At 37.7% G+C, this 20,409-nt stretch overlaps 1 protein-coding gene across 6 annotated transcripts; it reads right to left on the bottom strand.

The window, feature by feature from the left end:
* Positions 1-321: 321 nt before the first annotated feature.
* On the bottom strand, positions 322-19,756 carry MRPL42 (mitochondrial ribosomal protein L42). Of its 6 annotated transcripts, none has more exons than XM_036457554.2 (6): positions 19,640-19,756; positions 17,793-17,954; positions 14,691-14,754; positions 11,010-11,094; positions 8,606-8,769; positions 322-484 (listed from the first exon to the last, which is right to left on the bottom strand). In XM_036457554.2, exons 2-6 carry the CDS (start codon positions 17,860-17,862, stop codon positions 439-441), a joined length of 429 nt encoding a protein of 142 aa, XP_036313447.1. In that variant the 5' UTR covers positions 17,863-17,954; positions 19,640-19,756; the 3' UTR covers positions 322-438. The 6 variants fall into 6 exon arrangements, with proteins under 6 accessions (XP_036313447.1, XP_036313448.1, XP_045444292.1 ...); XM_036457555.2 differs by having other exon boundaries at positions 19,633-19,700; XM_045588336.1 differs by having other exon boundaries at positions 19,591-19,690.
* Between the last annotated feature and the right edge of the window lie 653 nt (positions 19,757-20,409).

Here is a 20,409-nt window from a genome sequence, read left to right as displayed (position 1 = left end):
TTTAAAAAATAAAATAATATGTAACGAATTTAATTATATCCTAGATGCCAACCTCCTCACTCCCAAACATTATAAAATGTTTTCTGAGTAGACTTTCTGAGTTTCATTTTAAAGGCAATTTTATAATCTTCAGAAGGAAACCATGCACATTTTTAGTATTTACACTACTAACAATATGTGGCTGATAATGTAGAATATTTCATCATACTAGTCACATAAAAATAGATAGAAGGCTAATATCTCAAAGAAACCAAAATAAAATAGGTTTCTCTAAATAAGAATGTCAAGACCAGAATTAATATAAAGAAATACACATTCTAATAGATGAAAAGACATTTTATTATTATTTTTCTATATAACATAGTAGTGAATATATCTGATTGCATTTTCTCAAATGGCAAATGAGAACAGGACAGCATTTTATTGAAAACCTCAATATCATCTGTCTTTTGGAGGATTCAATTTCCTACGACGTGTATGATACCTTGAAAAGAAAAAAATATTTAAGATAATTTATTTCAGTAAGTGTTTCTGACAGAAATATCAAATTTATATTATTATTTTGCCATCTATTTATTAGTACTCAATGAAATGAAACTACATACATATGGTGTTAGATATATCTCAGATAGTTCTTAATAAGCCACATTTCCCAAGAGTGAAAATTATTTTCTATTAAACGTTTTGGAAAATCTTCATTCAGATATTGATAATAACTTCAATATGGTAACCTGGATGATTGTTAAATACTAATAATTAACTAAAATTTATCTTTATGATAAAGAAAGTACAATGTCAACATGCTCTACTAAATTTTTATTTGAAAAGAGATTTTTTTCTTCTAAATGGAGGGCTCAAGCTGCAAAAGTATGTTTTAATATATACTAAAATACAGTTAGTACATTTATGGAAAAATGTGCAATATCATAGAATATGAAAGAAATGAAAATTAAAACAGTGAGGAAACTTTTATTTTTTGCAATTACAAATATTTTTAAATTCATACTGCCCAATCTAAGCACAGGAGTAGTGAAATAAGCACTATTAGACCTGACTGGTTAAAGTTTTAACAGGTATATTTTTGAAAAGCAGTATTAGCAATGTGTATCTTTTAAAAATTCTTAAATAGGCATAACTTTTGATCTAGTAATTCCTCTTCTGGAAATCTATCCTAAAGCAATATAGAAAAATAGTTAAAATTTTAATTGGGGTAGGGGGAAATACAGGATGCAAATTTAAATTCAGTATAAATAAAATCATATAAAGCAAACTAACACAACTTATGTAAAAATACGAAGTAAAATAAAATGCATAGTTAGCAGTGATCATCTTAGAGTAATTTCACCATGAATAATTTTTCTTTTTTGCTTCTATGCATTATCTTATTTTTTTATTGAGTTAAGAAAATTTCTGCAAAGTAGATGCAGTTTTGGTGATAAGTTGTCTTCAAAAAAATTCCCCTAAAGCCAGATTTTGGCAAGTTGATCTGAGTTAAAATTGTTTTTTTAACTTTTTAAATCTAATATGAAAAAAATACAATGTAAAGATTTCTATACTTTAATGATGATATACATGTATTCTATGCTCTTTAGCTGTGATGATTAAGATATCAAAAGCAGCCCTGGCCTGCTTTACTCAGTGGTTACAGTGCCAGCCTGCAGAACAAAGGGTCACAGATTTGATTACCAATCAAGGCCATAAACCTGGGTTGCAGGTTCAATCCCCAAACAGGATGTGACTCATGTTTCGCTTTCAAATCTACGTTTCTCCTTCTCTCTCCTTTCTCTCTCCTTCTCCCCCTCCCCTCTTTCAAATCTATTTCTTTCTCTCCTTCTCCCCCCCCCCCCACACACACTTTCTCTTTTTCTCCTCCCTCCCTTCCACTCTCTAGAAATCAATGGGGAATATATCCTTGGGTGAGGATTAACAACAAAAAATATATCAAAAGCGTTTTTTTGCTTATTTTAAGGTTTCATATAAGCAATTGTCCTATACATTTTTTTCTGATGATTTTTTTTTTAACCATTTGTGAAATATAGCCTTGGCCAGTGTGGTACAGTAGGTGGGGATTGTCTTTGTGTTGAAAGGCTGCCAATTTGATTCCTGAACAGGACACATACATGGCTTGTGGGCTTGATCCCCAGTAGGGGGCGTGCAGGTGGCTGCCCATCTATCAATGTTGCACTTTCACATTGATGTTTCTCTCTCCCTCTCTGCCTTTCTCTCTCTCTCTAAAAGTCAATAAACTATTTTTAAAAATTAAAAATTTGGAAATTAATTTGAAAAGGAGTACATCTATATATACTAATATGGAACATTAAGTTACAGAATAGTACATATACCTTCTCTGTGACAACATGGATGAACCAAAGGGTATTATGCTCGGTGAAATAAGTCAGCCAGAGAAAGACCAATATCATACAATTTCACTTATATGTATGTGGAATTTAAAAAAATAAATAAATAAACAAGACAAAACAAAAATACATTCACAGAGAATGAATGGTAGGAAGATTGAGAAGCTGGGTAAAAATGGTGAAGGGGTTAAGTACAAATTGGCAGTTATAAAACAGCAACAGGGATGTAAAGTATAAAGCATAGAAAATCTATACTAATAAAAGGGTAATATGCTAATTAGACTGAGAGACCTTCCAGACGTTCTTCTGGACAAAGCCATGGTGGCAGGGCCGAGGTAGAGGCAGTTAGAGGCCAAGAGGGGAGGGCAGTTGTGGGTGGTGATCAGGCCAGGATGGGAAGGCAGTTGTGGGTGATCAGGCTCGGGGGGCGAGGGTCTGGGGGGGAGGCCATTAGGGATGATCAGGCTGGTGGGGAGGGAGGGTAGTTGGGGGTGAGTATACCAGCAGGGGGACCAGTTGGGGGCAAGCAGGCCATCAGTGGGGGTCAGTTGGGGGTGATCAGGACAGTGGGAAGAGGGGAGGGCAGTTTGGGATGAGCAGGCCAGCAGGGGGGCAGTTGGGGTCGAGCAGGCCAGTGGGCAGGGCAGGTGAGAGCAAGCAGGCCAGAAGGGAGGGCAGTTGGAGGCAAGCATGCAGGCACAGGGGGCAGTTGGGGGTGATCAAGCTAGTGGAAGGGTCATTTGGGGGAGAGCAGGCCAGCAGGCAGAGTGATTAGGGGCAATCAAGCAGGCGAGCAGTTAGGAGCCAGCAGTCCCAGATTGTGAGAGGGATGTCCAACTGCCAGTTTAGGTCCGAGCCCTGTAAATCGGCAGTAGGATATCCTTCAAGGGGTCCCAGATAGGAGAGGGTGCAGGCTGGGCTGAGGGATACCCCCACACACACACCCGTGCTCTAATTTTGTGCACCAGGCCACTATTACAGTCAACAATACTGCAATAATTATACATGTTGCCAGGTAGGTACTATAACACTTATTAGGAGGGATCATTTTGTTAAGTTACATAATTGTCAAACCACTATTCTATACATCTGAATCTAATATAATGATGTCAACTATAATAGAAAAAAATTAAATTAGAAAAATACGTATAGCAAATTATTTATGTAACCATTTCTACATGTACTTATATTGGCACAGTACTAGTGCAATAGTATCCCCAAAAGGTATTCGCTCAATGCAGCAGGGGTTTTGGAAGTCATAAACTTTGTGAAATTATTTATAAAATTTAGAATATGCATTTTTCTGGGAAATGGATTCATATGTTTCATCAAATTCTCAATGAAGTCTGTAGTCCTAAAAACACTAAATGTGATCTAACTTTTACATTGCTCAACTATTTTCACTATAAAAGTGTGACTTTAAAATGTTTGAGATCCTGCCGAAACCGGTTTGGCTCAGTAGATAAAGCTTCGGCCTGCGGACTGAAAGGTCCCAGGTTCGATTCCGGTCAAGGGCATGTACGTTGGTTGCGGGCACATCGCCAGTAGGGGGTGTGCAGGAGGCAGCTGGTTAATGTTTCTCTCTCATCGATGTTTCTAGTTCTCTATCCCTCTCCCTTGCTCTCTGTAAAAAATCAATAAAATATATATTTTTAAAAATGTTTGAGATCCTGATAGCTCTAAATCTAACAAAGCCAAGTTCTAAAATATGCTAAATAAATGTCAAATAGTCCAATAGCATTTATAGATGTCCTATCATGCATGGATTTTCAATATGTGCTACAATCACTAACCAGAAATAAAGTACATTAATTTTAGAATATCTTTATAAGTTATCATAGAGAATAAAACCCACCCTATTAATAATAAAAGAGTTAAGCTGAGAGTACTCCTGACAAATCAACAGTGACTCAGTGATACATAATGACTCAGTGATATCTGGAAGATTTGTCCACAATTTTTAATCCAGGGTAAAACTTTACCTCCTGGTTCACACTGCAGCTAATATTCGTTTCCTACTAATGATACCAGCTAATATTTGTTTCCTCCATGGAAAATATGAAACAAGTTATTTAAAACAGTAAAACAGTATTGCTATTTGTACATTTATAGGATTGCTCTACATTTCAAAAATTTAGAATTACTTTCCAGATCCATCTTATCTTCCATATAGCCTTTTTCCACTGTACATTTAGTGGAGCTATGTTCACTTACTATGAGCACACAATGGCATAGACAGGTGTATTATAAAGCTGTGCACATAAACTTTTAAGTTATTAACTAATGTCACTCCAATAAACTTAAAGAATCAGAATCATTCACTCATTCATCTGTGCATTCATTTTTAAATATAAGTATCTATTATGTGCCAGGTACTATTTCTAGGCGCTAAGAATTCTGTATTGTACAAAACAAGACAAACCCCCACCATCATAAAGAGTACATTCCAATGGAGAAAACAGGAAAAAGAAAAAAAAAATATGTTGGCTAGGGAAGGCTATAGTGAGTAAAAACCCGAAGGAAGCAAGCAAACTTTGCTGATAACAGCAGAGAAGAGCTTTTTACAGAGTGAACAGCAAGTACAATGGTTCTGAGGTGAAAGGGACGGCATGTAAAGAGGCCACATGGCTGGAACAGAGTAAATAAGGAAGGGATCAATAGGAAATGAAGGTAGAAAGATAATGGGGTAAGATCATGTAGCTTCTGATAGGTACTAGTTAAGGCCTATAGCTTTTCTCTGAATGAGATGGGAAGCAGTTGCAGGGTTTTCAAGAGAAAAATTATAAGAACTAACAGAAGTTTTAACAGGATTACTCTGGCTATGAACTAAGAATACATTACAGGGAAGCGAAAGCAGAAACAGGAAACCAATTAGGAAGCACTGTAATAAGCCAGGCAAGAGATGGTGGTGTGGACCAAGATGGTGGCAGAGGAAGAGGTGATAAATAATCAAATGGGATACATTTTGGAGACAAAGCTAATAGGACTTCCTGATAAACAAGATGTGGAGTGTGAGATAGAGAACAGCCAAGAGTGGTACAAAGGTTTCTGGCCAAGCAGTTAGAAGAATGGATATGGCGTTAACATAGATAGGGAAGGCTGCAGAAGCAGCTAGTTTGTGGGGGACCAGCAGAAGTACATTTAGAAACAATAAGTTAAGTATACCAATTAGGAGGCTGATAAACAGGTATATAGATCAGGGGAGAGGTGACCAGAGATAGATTTGGAATCCATTAGCATTCTGATGGTACTTAAAAGCCATGAATCTGGCTAAGAATCAGACAGAAATGAGGAAAGATCAAAGAACTGATCTTAGGACACTCAAAAATTTAGAGATAGGGAAGATGAAAAGGAATCAGGGAATCAGGAAGGAAAAGTAAGGTAATGTGTGAACATTAGAAATGTAATAGTTTCAACAAAGTTGTTAAGGTTGAATTAATGAGAAAAATAACAGATGCTCAAATACAACCTGAAGGAACTCTGTTAACACTGCTAAAATGATGTATTCTGGAAATACTTATACTGTAAGGAATGCTCCATCACTTTTGATTTCTTTCATGCCAACTGAAGAAGACTCAAGAAAAGAAGATCTTGTACTCTGATTATAAAGAAATTGTTACAATGCTTAGTTGTAATTAATTGCAAACAAGAGTGAGATTAATAAATCATAAAGTTCTAAGGCTAAAAAAAAAAAAAGAAAGAACTTGTAGATAGATACTGGCAACACTAAAGGCCAACAAGAGATACCTCAGAGATAGCTGTGAGAGCAAAGAAGCTTAGAATCATGTCCTCAAAAACTATTTAGAGTAATTATCAAAAGCAAATTACTGCCCTAGCTGGTTTGGCTCAATGGGTAGAGCATCAGCCTGCAGACTGAGGGGTCCCAGGTTCAATTCAGGCCAAGGACACATGCCCGGGTTGCAGGCTCGATTCCCAGTAAGGGGGCATGCAGGAGGCAGCCAATCAATAATTCTCTCTCATCATTGATGTTTCTATCTCTCTCTCTCCCTCTCCCTTCCTCTCTTATATATATATATATATATATATATATATATATATATATATATTTTTTTTTTTTTAAAGCAAATTACTGCAAGCAAAAAAACAAATGGATTTCAAAGAGTTTTACTAGTACATAAGCAGCAACTTTCAAATATGTTCATGTTCAAAGTTCCATGACTTCAAGTAAATATAATGTAATAGCTACGCCAGTTTAATTTGTTTTCATTATCTATGATTTCATCAAACAGGAAGCAGCAGGAGCCTCATGGATATATATGTTATTTTTCAAGTCAATCTTTGCAGAACTGAATAAAAAAAGTAATTCAGGCCAAAACCAGTTTAGCTCAGTGGTAGAGCATCGGTCTGCGGACTGAAAGGTCCCAGGTTCGATTCCGGTGAAGGGCATGTACATCAGTTGCAGGCACATCCCCAGGAGGGGGTGTGCAAGAGGCAGCTGGTCGATGTTTCTCTCTCATTGACGTTTCTAGCTCTCTATCTCTCTCCCTTCCTCTCTGTAAGAAATCAATAAAATATATTTAAAAAATAAAATAAAAAGTAATTCAGGCAAATGAAGAGGATAGGAAACTAAAAGTTCAATTTAAATGCATTGTCCTGGATTTCTTCATTAGTCATTTCCCACACTAAGAATTCAAACAGTTCTAGCAATCAGTCTCAAAATAAAGCCCAAATCTAAAACTGATTTGCCATCCTAAAATAAATCACTAGAATCAGGAAAAAGCAAAATCCAATGCACAGATTTCGCAGTTTTTACTTCACATAACCTAATCACCAATGTTTAATGGCCACCATTTCAGCATCAATTCTGTACAATCATACTACCTACACTCCCACCCACCCACTTTGGGTGAGGCCAATAACTAGATGCAGGTACTTTATGAACAAATGAGGTGAGGCAACACCTTGGAATCATAAGTCTTTTGCTGACCTTGATTAAGAATCAGATGAGAAACACCTTTGTGTTTTTGACCTTCCTAGATCAAATGGAAATTAGATGAACCCACATAAATTTTCTTATTTTTTGTTTGTTTTTTAACTTTTAAAGGATAATAAAAGAATCTCTTTTTAACAGGAGACTCAACATATATAACAAAGTAGAGCTAAAAAGTTGAGGTGGGGGCCTCCAATCCCAATTCTGATTTGCCTGGCAGAGGCCAGGCGAATGGAAAACAAGCCATGAGAGGTAGTCTGGGCAAATAACCTAACTGTGGTTTGGAAGGAGGCACTATAAGAAAGAATGGTATCAACAAAGTTGTCTCTTACCCATCCTTCCCCTAGAGAGACATCTTAGAGACACTGGCATACAAAGGACAGTGGTTAATGAAAACTGAAGAGTCAGGGGTGGGCACCTGAAAGGTTTTAAACCTTTCACAGGGACATCACTTACATGCTCATTTGATGCAACTTAAGAAAGCATTAATGTAACTTTCCTAAAAATGCAAAATAACACATGTGCTCTTTTTACCACAAGCCATAAACCTAACCACCTAGTTTCTAGGAACTATGGGCTTTCACCAGCCAGGTCCTAGGCTGGTTCAGTTGTGGAAACAAGAGCCCAGTTTCAGGTCCCAGCCTCCTTCCTTCAAAAGGGCAGGGATGTCAATAGAATTGAAGCAATAAAGAGAGCTCTCCAAGGCCCCTCTCTGTGGCAGAGACTCCCGACCTGGACAGCAGCAGCTCATCAGCTAGGCTTGAACCCACATACCTTGATAGCTGAACTCTGGGAATAAAACTTCCAATAATCACTGGGACATTTACCAGTGGGCCATCACAAATACTGTAAATAAATTACTATTTCAAAAGAAATTGAACAACTTTAAAATAGTGTGAAGATAATTAGGTAAGATAATATTCCATGACACCTTAACTTAGCACCACACATTGTAGTAAAAATACTGTTTGTTAGAATACTAGCCATACCATTGAGACAAGAAAATAAATAAAAGGCATCCAACCTAGAAAGGAAGAAAACTGTCATTTGCAGATGACAAGATACTGTATATAGAGAACCCTAAAGATTCCACCAAAAAAACTACTAAAATTAATAAATAAATTCAGTAAAATACGAGGATACAAAACAAATATTCAGAAATTGGTTGCATTTTTAAATATATAGTAGGTAATTATACTGTGTATTAATTTCCCCATGCAGAAGTTTGATAATGCAAGGTAAGTACGTGTTCTTTCAATGTGTTAGTGCAAGTTGAAGAAAAGAAAACAGAACTTACTGTCCATGAGGATACCAACGGTGCTTAGTAGTAAAGAACATTTTGCTAAGTTGTTCTATCATGGGTCCTTGCTCTAAGTGTTCTTCTTTTACTTCTAATCTGGTTTTCAGTATTTGATCCTGTGTTTCTTCATAATTATGCACAGGATTTGGCCGAGGGATAGGCTAAAAAAATAATCAGTAATAAACAGTATCGAAATATAGGAATGTTAGCCAGCATTTAATAGAGTTTATGATAAAACAATTATTATTCTCAAGAATTCATTACAGTACTTCAAGGTGGGTGGGTAAGTTATTAGAACAGAGCTTCACTTAGTTGAAATATTCACTAAAGAATAAGAAATACTTTTCTTCTCATATCAAGTTTTGGGTTTCTTTTCCAATAATAAAGTTCTTATTTAAAGTTCTATTTTCCCCTCAATAAAAAAGACCTATTACAATAATTTCTATTTCTAAAAACTGTAAATTGTGCCTATTATAATTTTTAATTCAAAATTTACAGTCTCTACCTTGAATAAAATTTAAGTAAAATACAATGAAATATCTTTCATTGAAGAGGATATTTCTGGAGACTTGCCTTGGGTGGTGAACACAAAATACAGACGATGTAGATAGAATTGTACACCTAAAACCTATATAATTTTATTAGCCAATGCCACCCCTATAAATTCAATTTAAAAGAAGAGCCTGGCTAACGTGGCTCAGTGGTTGAGCATCAACCCATGAACCAAGAGGTTGCTGGTACAATTCCTAGTTAGGGCACATGCCCGGGGTTGGGGGTTGATCCTTAGTAGGGTGCACAGGAGATAGCTGATCAATGATTCTCTCTCATCAATGTTTGTCTCTCTAGACCTTCCTCTCTCTAAAAAGTCAATAATAAAAAATTAAAAATTTTTTTTTTTAAGTAAATGCCAATATAAAGCATGGGAAAGGAGTGGGTTTGAAGACTGATTTTTACATTTACATTTCTTAGGTGGGGATAAGACAGCCGAAACAATGTGAGTATATACTTGATTTCCTTACAAATAAAAAGAATATTGTGTAAAAAAAAAAAAAAAAAGAAAAGAAAAGAAAAGAAAAAGATGCCGAAACCGGTTTGGCTCAGTGGATAGAGCATCTGCCTGCAGACTGAAAGGTCCCGGGTTCGATTCCAGACAAGGGCATGTACCTTGGTTGTGGACACATCCCCGGTAGGGGGTGTGCAAGAGGCAGCTGGTCGATGTTTCTCTCTCATTGACGTTTCTAGCTCTCTATCTCTCTCCCTTCCTCTCTGTAAAAAAATCAATAAATTAAAAAAAAAAAAAAGAGAAATTCCTAGTACTTCTATTTTTACTTTATTTTTCCAATCATTATTTTTTTTTGCCTCTGGTGGAATATCTTTATTTTCCTAAATGAGAAATACTAAATTTAAAAAACATTTTTAGAATATTAGTTAAAAAATATATATTTTTTTTTATTTTATTTTATTTTTTTATTTTTTTTATTTTTTTTTTCAGAGAGAGGAAGGGAGAGGGAATATATATTGATTTCAGAGAGAGAAAGAAAGAGGGAGAGACAGAAACATCAATGAGAAGAATCATTGAAGAAAGAAAAGAAAAGAATAGAAAAGAAAAGAAAAGAAAAGAAAAGAAAAGAAAAGAAAAGAAAAGAAAAGAAAAGAAAAGAAAAGAAATCATTGATTGGCTGCCTCCTGTACACCTTGTACAGGGGATCGAGCTTGCAACCCAAGAATGTGCCCTGACCGGGAATTGAACTGGGACCTCCTGGTTCATAGGTCAATGCTCAGCCACTGAACCATATTGGCCAGGCTAGAATATTAGTATTTTTAATAAAACATATACCAGGAAGAAGCAGAAAAAGAAGGATCTTTCTATATGGATCTATGGAAGATAATCAACATGCTTTAGATTCAAATATAAATGACCAGAAAAGCAAAGATACAAATCATTTTAACTTTCTTAAAGCCAGTTTTAGTTGGTATTTCTACATATGACTAGGAACTTTGTATATAATATGCTTTCCAGGTCTAGAAAATCAAAGGGCCCACTGGAGTTGCAGCCCTACTTCTTGGAGAAAAGAGGTAAGGCAAGTCTAAATTTTAAGTCATGTTTGAGGATTTTATTTCATTTTATTATTTATTTAGTTTGAGGATTTGTATTTAGTATCATATACTATCATCATGAGATTTGTTAATCTGCATTCAGAAAGAACATACTTTATTCTAACAGTAAAATCATTTTCAAGAATGTTTCTATTTGTCCAGTCCAATCTACAGTTTATTAGTTGAGAAGCAAACAAAAAATTCCATGCCTCCCCTTGGAAATCCTTCTCTTTAGATACCAGAAGGAAGTGTGAATACTTCTAACAGCAAATTAAAAATTATATGATTTTTTTTTCATACATACCTTGGTGTGTTCATATGGAATATCCACAGAAGGATGGTAGCAAACTATCGTCCTGCCATCAGATGTCAAAGCAAGTTCTACTTTGCTAAAAAAAAAGAATGTTTCAGAAACAGTTACACTGTATTCAAGGCAGAATGATACTCTTGGAACTAAAATTAATCAGTTTACTGTCATGCATCCAAAACAGAAACTATCCCCTCATGCCACAATATTTTGAATTAAAAAAATCAATTTGCAATGTATATTATAAAAATAAATTACTTACAATTCAGGTATTCTTGAATATTTTTAGCTGAAAATTCTCACGAAAAATTATTTTAAAGTTGGCTACGATTGTCACTTAGGGAAAATATTTTCTTTTTAATAGACGCACGTGGTGTGTGGGGAAGGTCTATGGCTTGCGTCTACAGATGCTTATGGAGTACAATGGGTTAACTGCCAAGAACCAATTCCAGCATGTAATAATTACAAGAGTTTTACCAAAAGGTTGGTGAAACTTGGGAAGCTCAACAGGGTTGAGTCACATGTAGTTTACCTGTTGGAACCGGCTAAATGGCACTTACACCAAACCTGAATAGGATAACAGTTTGCTGCCAGACAGCTCAGGGCATTTTATTGCCTTCTGTTGGCCAAACACCCGAACTGTTAATGCTTCTGTAGAATACCCTTTGATACCTTACCCTTTGAAGTATATATTTCCACCTTGCCTTGGGACAAATTGTATTTAATAAAAGCCCGTGTTCCTGAGACAAGCAGTCTTCAGCTCCCGTTAGCTGAAGTAGTCTGACCCCCAATGCCTTTCAAAATTATCTTTCGTCCCTGGACTCCTTCTTAATCATCTGTGTGCAGCTCCTTTCTCAGAATGCTGAACCCTTTTTAAGGCTGGGACAAGAACCCCGGCATTATGACGTCCAAATGAGGGGCACCAACAGTTAATTATTCATGAATCTCTAAGAATAGATGCCACTTTACTGGATTGGCAAACTGAGATACTAACAAAAGGGTAAAATTTTAATTAGGGCGGACATTTTCGGACAAAGCCACAGTGGCTGCGAGGCCCAGGGCTCCCAGCAGCCATGGGCTCAGGCAGCAGTGAGCCCTGGCAGCGGGAAGGCCTAGGGCTCATGCCTTGCAGCCACCTCAACTGGCAGTAGCAGCAGCAGCATGGTGATGGGATCAACGCTTTCCCCAGATCAGCCCAGTTGCCTTCCGCAGAGGGAGGCCAGACGGTGGCTTAGGACATCCCTGAGGCTTCCAGACTGTGAGCGGGGGCAGCCAGGGCTAAGGGACACCCCAAGTACACAAATTTTCATGCACCGGGCCTCCAGTACCATATAATAGAGAATAACTCAAACCACTCCACAAAACATGTCAGTTTACTACCACAACAAACCTCTAAGGCCTCACCCACTATTACATCTAAGTTATTCTTAAAATTATTTGTTTTTTAGACTATCCAGATTTTTAGAAGAGACCTTCATGTTTGTCACTATTATTACAACTTCTTTTTCTCATCTAACAACTTCAAAAAGTTGTCAGAGGACATTACTTGTTTGAATTATTAAAGCTGAAGATCAGCAAAAGACAATCTTCCAAGTAAAGGATCACCTGAATTTCTTTCTATTCATAAAGAAACATCTATTGATAGATCAGCATTTCAAGTGCCTTTGGCAGAACAGTACAACTGTAAGAAGCTTCCAATAAAAGAATTCTATAGGTCAAACAAATTTGGAAATTACTTGAATATTATCCCTTCTCTCCATTAATTCCCCCAGAAGAACACATTTTGGCAGTATTCCTCTAAACACTTCCAGGAATGCTCTGACTGGAACTCATTCTTTCAGGTACCAATTTACCAAGTTTCTTCTTTTTTTTTTTTTTTAATATATTTTTTTATTAAGTTATTATTTTTGTACATATACCAATGCCCCCCCTCCCGTACATACCCTCCCTCCCCAGAGTTTTGTGTCCATTGGTTGTACTTATATGCATGTATACAAGTCCTTCAGTTGATCTCTTATCTCCCCCAGATCTCCCCAGCCTCCCCGCTGTCCCAAGTTTCTTTTTCAAAAACTCTGGCAACTAATATTGTACTTAGATCTACAGACATTCTAAGGAGCACAGCATTCAGCTTTTATTCAACATGTATGATTTCTAGATATCTATAAATTTAAGTTTCTAGAATTTCAACACCCAACCAGATTCGAGCAAGACCAGCAATTAAACTATAAAGTGTATTTTAGCTAACACAGGATAAGGTTGTTTCACCATGATATTAAGATTAAATACAATGAACATTTAGTCTATCAAATGATTTTAATGAAGGATGCAGTTTTACATAAGCACCTATAAGATTCATTCTTTTCAGGCTCAAATTAGACCTAGCCTACTTTCATCACTATCTTAGACACTTACTAAATGTATAATTAAAACTACAGAGTGTCACTCTGTGGGTGTGGCTCAGTGGTTGAGCATTGACCTATGAACCAGGAGGTTGATGTTTAGGAGGTCAGAGCACAAGCCCAGATTTCGGACTCAATCCCCAATGGGGGCCATGCAGGAGGCAACCAATCAATGTTTCTCTCATCAATGTTTCGCTCTCTCTCCCTCCCTTTCCCTTCTCCTCTCTCTAAAATCAATAAAAATATATATATTTTTGCCCTAGCTGGTTTGGCTCAGTGGATAGAGTATCAGAGTCCTGGGTTTAATTCTAGTCAAGGGCACATGCCCAGGTTGCAGGCTCAATCCCCAGTAGGGGGCATGCAGGAGGCAACCAATCAATGATCCTCTCTCATTGATGTTTCTATTTCTCTCTCCTTCTCCCTTCTTCTCTAAAATCAATAAAAATATATTTTAAACTGGGGGGAAAAAACACATTTTTTAAACTAAAAGTGTTAACAGGGAAGAAAATACATTTTTACTAAAACTTGCAATAAAAAATGTAGCTTAAGAAAATACATTGGTTTCTGCACATCAGACTGCTGTAGAGAAAAAAAGACATCTTACTCATGTTATTCCCAGTTCTTAGCATAGTGACTAAAATAAACTGTGGTTGAATTAAATATTTGTGATTTGGAATTATTCAATATCAAGCAAAAGATAAGGTAAATAACTGCAGAAGCTAATAGATATACACTCTAAGACAAAACTAAAAAACTAAAATTTTCAAGAAACTCCTAAAGAATGCTTCAGGGAGAAAAGATAGCATTTCTAACAGCATGTCTGTCTTAAAATAAAGTATTTACTGAAATACAATGATAATGATTTTTATTTAAAATAGTTATAAGCCGCCGAAACTGGTTTGGCTTAGTGGTAGAGCATCGGTCTGCAGACTGAAAGGTCCCAGGTTCGATTCCGGTCAAGGGCATGTACATTGGTTGCGGGCACATCCCCGGTAGGGGTGTGCAAGAGGCAGCTGGTCGATATTTCTCTCTCATCGACGTTTCTAGCTCTCTATCCCTCTCTCCTCCTCTCTGTAAAAAATCAATAAAATATATATATTTTTTAAAATAGTTATAAGCCCATAGACTGGGTAAACAAGATCACTGAAATCATTAAAAAAAAAAAAATTAAAGAAAAGAATAATAAAAAAGCAGAAAAACCACAAATAAGAAATAAAATTAAATCAATTCAGATATAGCTAACAGACTGTTAATTTTTCAATTGAATTTATATACATACCAATTATAGTCATCTGGAAGAGAAGAGTATGTGGATTTATGACAAACACAGTATAAAGCTCCATCTGCAAAAACCCAGAAAAATAAAACAGATTTGTTAATTTGAGGATATGTTTTCACATAGATGCAAAACTAGCTTTATTTATTCAAACAATACTTGCTATTTACTATGAAATAGGGATGTATTAGGGCCTTGGATTCAACAAGATCTAGTCCCTGCGAGACAGACAAGTGAACAAATAATTTTCAATAAAAAAGATAAACCCTGTTAGGATGGATTAAGTATTTGGAAAGAGAAGGGAACACAGAAAAGTTACAAAACACAACTGTACAACCCTGGCCAAGTGGCTTAGAGTGTCTTAATATATATACACCAAAAGGCTGTGGGTTCGATTCCAGTCAGGGCACATACCTAGCTTGCAGGTTCTATCCCTGGGCAGGGAGTGTTTGAAAAGCAACCTATTGATGTCCTCTCTCTCTTTCCTTCCCTCCCTTAATCATCTCCCTCTACCCGTCTCTCTCTCTTAAAAAAAAAAAAAAAATCAATAAAAACATATCCTCAGGTGATTAAAAAACGAAACAAAATTGTACAGGTTCAAGAATGCTTTTCAGAGGAGATGATGCCTAAGCTATGTGAAGGATGAGGGGGAAAAATAGGAGTTAGTATGGGATAAGTAAAATGTTGCTTGCAGAGGGAGTAACAAGTGCCAAAGATCAGAGGTAAGAAAGAATATAAAGTATTTGGATATTCTAAAAACTTTCATGTGGAGTGCACAGTTCATAAAGGGAGCATGTTAATTAATAAAATATAAATTGTTCGAAATTAATTTTCACTAATCGAAATGCTCATATTTCAAAGCATATTTCTTTTAGAATGTCTACAAATTCAAGAGCCATAATTACTTTTTAAAAAGTTTATTTAAAAGGTTCTCCTGTGTTTAGAGAAAGGGTGTTCTTTTAAATATAAAGGAAAAATGTAAATGTAGCTCAGTAAATGCAAGCTCCAAATATATCTGGGCTATGTACTCTCTCTCTCACTTCTCCCAACAGGGCCTCTTGCTTCTCAGTATGAAACACAATCCCCACTTTGTTCAAATAGCACTCATCTTTCAAAGTCAAATGCTATTCTTGCAAAAAAATTCTTTATCCCCTCCCCACCAACAACGCCATTACAGAAGGGAGACTTGTCTATATATACATCCCACAACCAACATTTCATATGACATTGCTGTACCTTCTTTGCAATCTTTTCTGCATCTGTTATTGATGTGTATTAAGATATGTAAAAAAGATGTCTCTTCCTTCTTGTATACCTATCCTTTCTCCAAGGATTACATTATATTTAGAGGTCAAAATATAAATTTTAACCCCAAAGAAAAAAAGTACCTTAACAAAATTCACTATTATCACACAAGAATGTTCAGCAAAATGTCAACCCCAAAATTTATTGGTGCAACATAAAAAAAAAAAAAAAATACAAAGAATTAGAAATTTAACCTTCTCTCTCAAATGATTCATTAATTTTCAATTAACTGTGCTAATACAAAGAAGCAGTAAGACAAATCAGCGGATAAAGTAAAAAAACATTCACACAATTTATATTTTGTTTTGCACTATGGAGGATCTTCCTAATTATGCCTAAATTAATTTTAAAAGAAGTTTTAGTCTTTGAATACAAACCAGCTAAGTGAGGTACATGCTTGCTAAAAGAAACAGGGTTGGGTGGCAGAGGCAGGACATACATTATTAAGTATTCTTAACTAGGCAGGGGGGAAAACACAAGACAACAGTGCTTCAGCTCAACAAGAAACCTGTACAATTTTTATTCTGCACTTACACAGACATTTGTACCCTCATGACATACATCACATTCTACCTCATACTCCAGGTATTTCTAGTTTTTATAGATGTGTTTCACCTACAAATTTAAGTAAGTTTATGGTTACTTAAGGCCAGTAACGACACCATGTTTATTAATGTATCCCTTTTAGTGGCTAAAAAAAAAAAAATAGTGGCTGCCAAACTGCCTCAAAGGTGTTAATTTCTGCATAATACTTGAAAAACTCATATGACATTGTAACAAGAGGAAAATTCTAGTTACGGTAAGTACCCGAGGTTCTAAATATATCATTAGGACAAGTTAACATCAATCAACCCAAAGCAACTAAGTGTGCCCAAAAGAATTCCAACGAAGGGGAGTGAACTGACAATTCATGGGGAAAAGGGGAGAGGAGGATGTGGAAAGAGACTGAACATAAACTGTGCACCTATGGATGAGGACAATGGGGGGTGGGGGGGCCAGGGGGGGAACCTGGTGGAGGAGAGCAATGGGGGGGGGGGGGAGAGGAACATTTGTAATAATATGAATAAAAATTTATTAAAAAAAAAAAAAAAAAGAATTCCAACGAGTCACTTCTCTGTAACTTATGGGCTACTGTTACATAAATATGTTTAATTGCATTTTAATAAGATATATAAAAGCTGAGCCTGGCTGGTGTGGCTCAGTTGTTGAGCATCATCCTATGCACAAAAGGTTACTGGTTCAATTCCTGGTCAGGGCACATGCCCAAGTTGTGGGTTTGGTCCTCCTGTCAGGGTGCTTATAAGGAGGCAACTGATTGATGTTTAGCTATTTAAAAATAAGTAAATAAAAGGTGCCCTAACTGGTTTGGCTCAGTGGATAGAGCGTCGGCCTGCAGACTGAAAGGTCCCAGGTTCGATTCCAGTCAAGGGCATGTACCTTGGTTGTGGGCACATCCCCAGTGGGAGGTGTGCAGGAGGCAGCTGATTGATGTTTCTCTCTCATCGATGTTTCTAACTCTCTATCCCTCTCCCTTTTTCTCTGTAAAAAAAAAAAAATCAATAAAATATATATATATATATATATTTTTTTTTAAAGAGAAGGAGAAAGAAACATCAATGTGAGAGAGAAACATCAAGTGCCAGCAGCTGCCTCCTGCACACCCTCTACCAGGGACAGAGTCCACTTAGTCCTCCTGCTAAGACATACAATAAGTTAATGCTTTGAACTTTCTATAATGAATACATGCTTCTATATTTGAAAAAGTTTAAAACTTTTTTTAGACATTAAAAACTCACTTACTTTGGATTGGAAATAAATGTTTCAAAATAGTTCTGTTGGATATCACCCATTTCACTGCTGATACGGCCATGGTGAATCAAGATGCTTATCAGGTGGTATAGAAAAAGATTTGAAGAGAAAATGCTTTCAAAATTTGCTTCTAGGCATACCTTTTTTTCATCCCTGAGTGAGAGATAAGAAATAAATCAATCAATCACTGCTACCTATGGTAAATTAAAGTGACACAATATATTGACCATTACAAAGACAAGATAAAAATCACTACCTAGACCCACAATCACCTAAAGCAAAACTTTTAAACAACTTTCCCTTTCCCTGTTACATAAGAGCAACATTATCAAAACACGTGATCAGAAACCCCAGAACTATGTCCTCAACAGTTTCTCTTAAATCCAAATTTCTCAGCACCTAGTATAGTTTTCACTTGAGTGCTCAGTAAATGTGGGATTACCCTTAGAAGCAGGCACTCACACAGGCTACACAGAGCATCCTCTTTCATAATGCTAATGTCTGTGTACAACATCCCAGGAACCATACAGATATGAAACCTCTGAGAGTAGTACTCAGTTTCCAACTAAAACAAATATTAAACAAGACCTATCCTTGATTTTTTTTTTTTAAATACTGATTTAGACGAATACATATAACACCACGAAGTGCCAAAGATAATTTCACCACCTTATATACAGGGTGGGACAAAAATAGGTCAACAGTTGTGAGTACATGAAACAGTTTATTCTTGTATTATTATTAATTATTGTATTGTTTTCCATTTGAACAGCTGTAAACCTACCTTTGCTCCACCCTGTATGTTTACGGTTTTAAATTTTCCAAGGTACCTTCATTACCATTTCACTTCACTCTCATATTAATTATGAGAGGTATCTTTATTTTGATTCATTAAGAAACTCAGTACAAAGTTTAAACGACTAACTTCCAAGAGTCAGTTGCAAACTGGGAAACACTGGGCAAGTTACTAACTAAATGACCCTCAGTTTCTTCCATGGTAAATGGGGAAAACAACCACAACCTCCACGGCTACTGTGAATAAAAGCATAGAAGCATTGCTACATCGCTTGTTTTTAATTGGCCCTGATGGCTTTCTTCCCTTCCCCCGAACAGACAAAATGGAATTATCACGCAGTTATGTTTGCTAGACTACACTATGCAGGTTGGTTCCTTGCCCTGTCAGTGCATGAGCATTTGAGTTCACTGAGTGCTTTTTACCGTTTACACCCCCTTTCTTACATCACGGGCTCTTCCACCGGGCAGAGAGGTAGGCATCCTCATTTCACAACACTCAGAGGTTCGGAGGCCAAACGATTCTGCCCACCGCACCCCTGCTTTGTAGGTGGCCGGAGTGGTCCGCAAACCCGTCTTCCGAGCACAAACCCAGAAACAAAACATGGGGGGTGGGGGGGCAGGGTCTCCTCTGCCGAGGCCCAGAGACAGCTCCCCCGAAAGTGGGTCAGATCATCCCCCCAGGGAGAGGGGTTCTGAGGGAAAGTCACTTGGTCCGGAACTCAGCCCCGAAGCAAAACCTGCAGAGCACCTCGGAGGACCCTAAGTGTAAGGAACAGGCTCCCGGGAGCACGGGGAACCTCCATCCCGGGGCAGATCCGGAGGAGTCCCCGAGCGCCGGGCACAGGCGCGCCGCTAGCAGCCATAAGCCATGCGCTGCCACACGCCGGCCCTTCGGCAGGACGGGCCGGGACTGGGGGCGCCAGCGGCTTTATCCAGCCGCGAACCACAGGTAGGAGCCGCGACCACCGCGGACAAACCTTCTGGGCCTGCCCACCTTGGCTTTTAGGGACACCTGGACCGGAGGAGGAAAAGGCACCGGCTACCTTGACGTCCGCTCACCGCGAGCCCGCCATCTTGCCTCCCGCCGGGTCCTAGGGCACGCCGCTGCACGTGCCTTCCTGGCCCGCCGGGCATTCTGGGAAATGTAGTCTCTCGGGAAAGAGCTCTGGGCAGGGCAGCGGGGGAGGGGAGGGGGGCGGAGTGTGTGTGAGGCGTACTGGGAACCACCTACCATGCTCCGTTTAGTTGCTAGCAACCTGACTCAAATCACTCAAAAAACAAACAAACAAACGAACAAAAAACACAAGATCACTGCCCCACGCACACATCCTTAGAAAGTAACAAGCGGTATTATCTTTTAAGTTTATATTAATAATTGGAGTCCCTCTGGTGTGTTCAGTGGTTGAGCATCCACGCATATATGAATCAGGAGTCATGGTTTGATTCCCAGTCAGGGCACATGGCGGAGGAGTGGGGAGAGCAGATGCGGTTTTCTGGCGTGATCCCCAATGTGAATCATGCAGGAGGGAGCCCATGGGTGATTCTCGGATTGGAGGCCTTCCTCACTTCTCCATTTTAAACTTCACATCCAGTCCCACCCCTAAGGATTTAAGGGAAGTGAGGAGGGCCTCCAATCCGAGAAACCAGCGCCGTGTTCTGAGAATTGAGCTAGCTATTCATTATGGGGGGAAGAAAATGTCAGAAACCTGGATTTTGCCTTTTATCTTGAAGGCCCTTGGGCCTTTGCACTTTATGTTCTCATTGCCATCAGTGCTCTTCTTTCAGCTCTTTTGACCACTGCCTTACATTATCC

The sequence above is a fragment of the Pipistrellus kuhlii genome, unplaced genomic scaffold, assembly GCF_014108245.1.
Source record: "Pipistrellus kuhlii isolate mPipKuh1 unplaced genomic scaffold, mPipKuh1.p scaffold_m20_p_3, whole genome shotgun sequence".
Taxonomy (NCBI): Eukaryota; Metazoa; Chordata; class Mammalia; order Chiroptera; family Vespertilionidae; genus Pipistrellus; species Pipistrellus kuhlii.
Note: the sequence above shows the minus strand (reverse complement) of the source record. Positions and strands in the feature narration are given on the sequence as shown.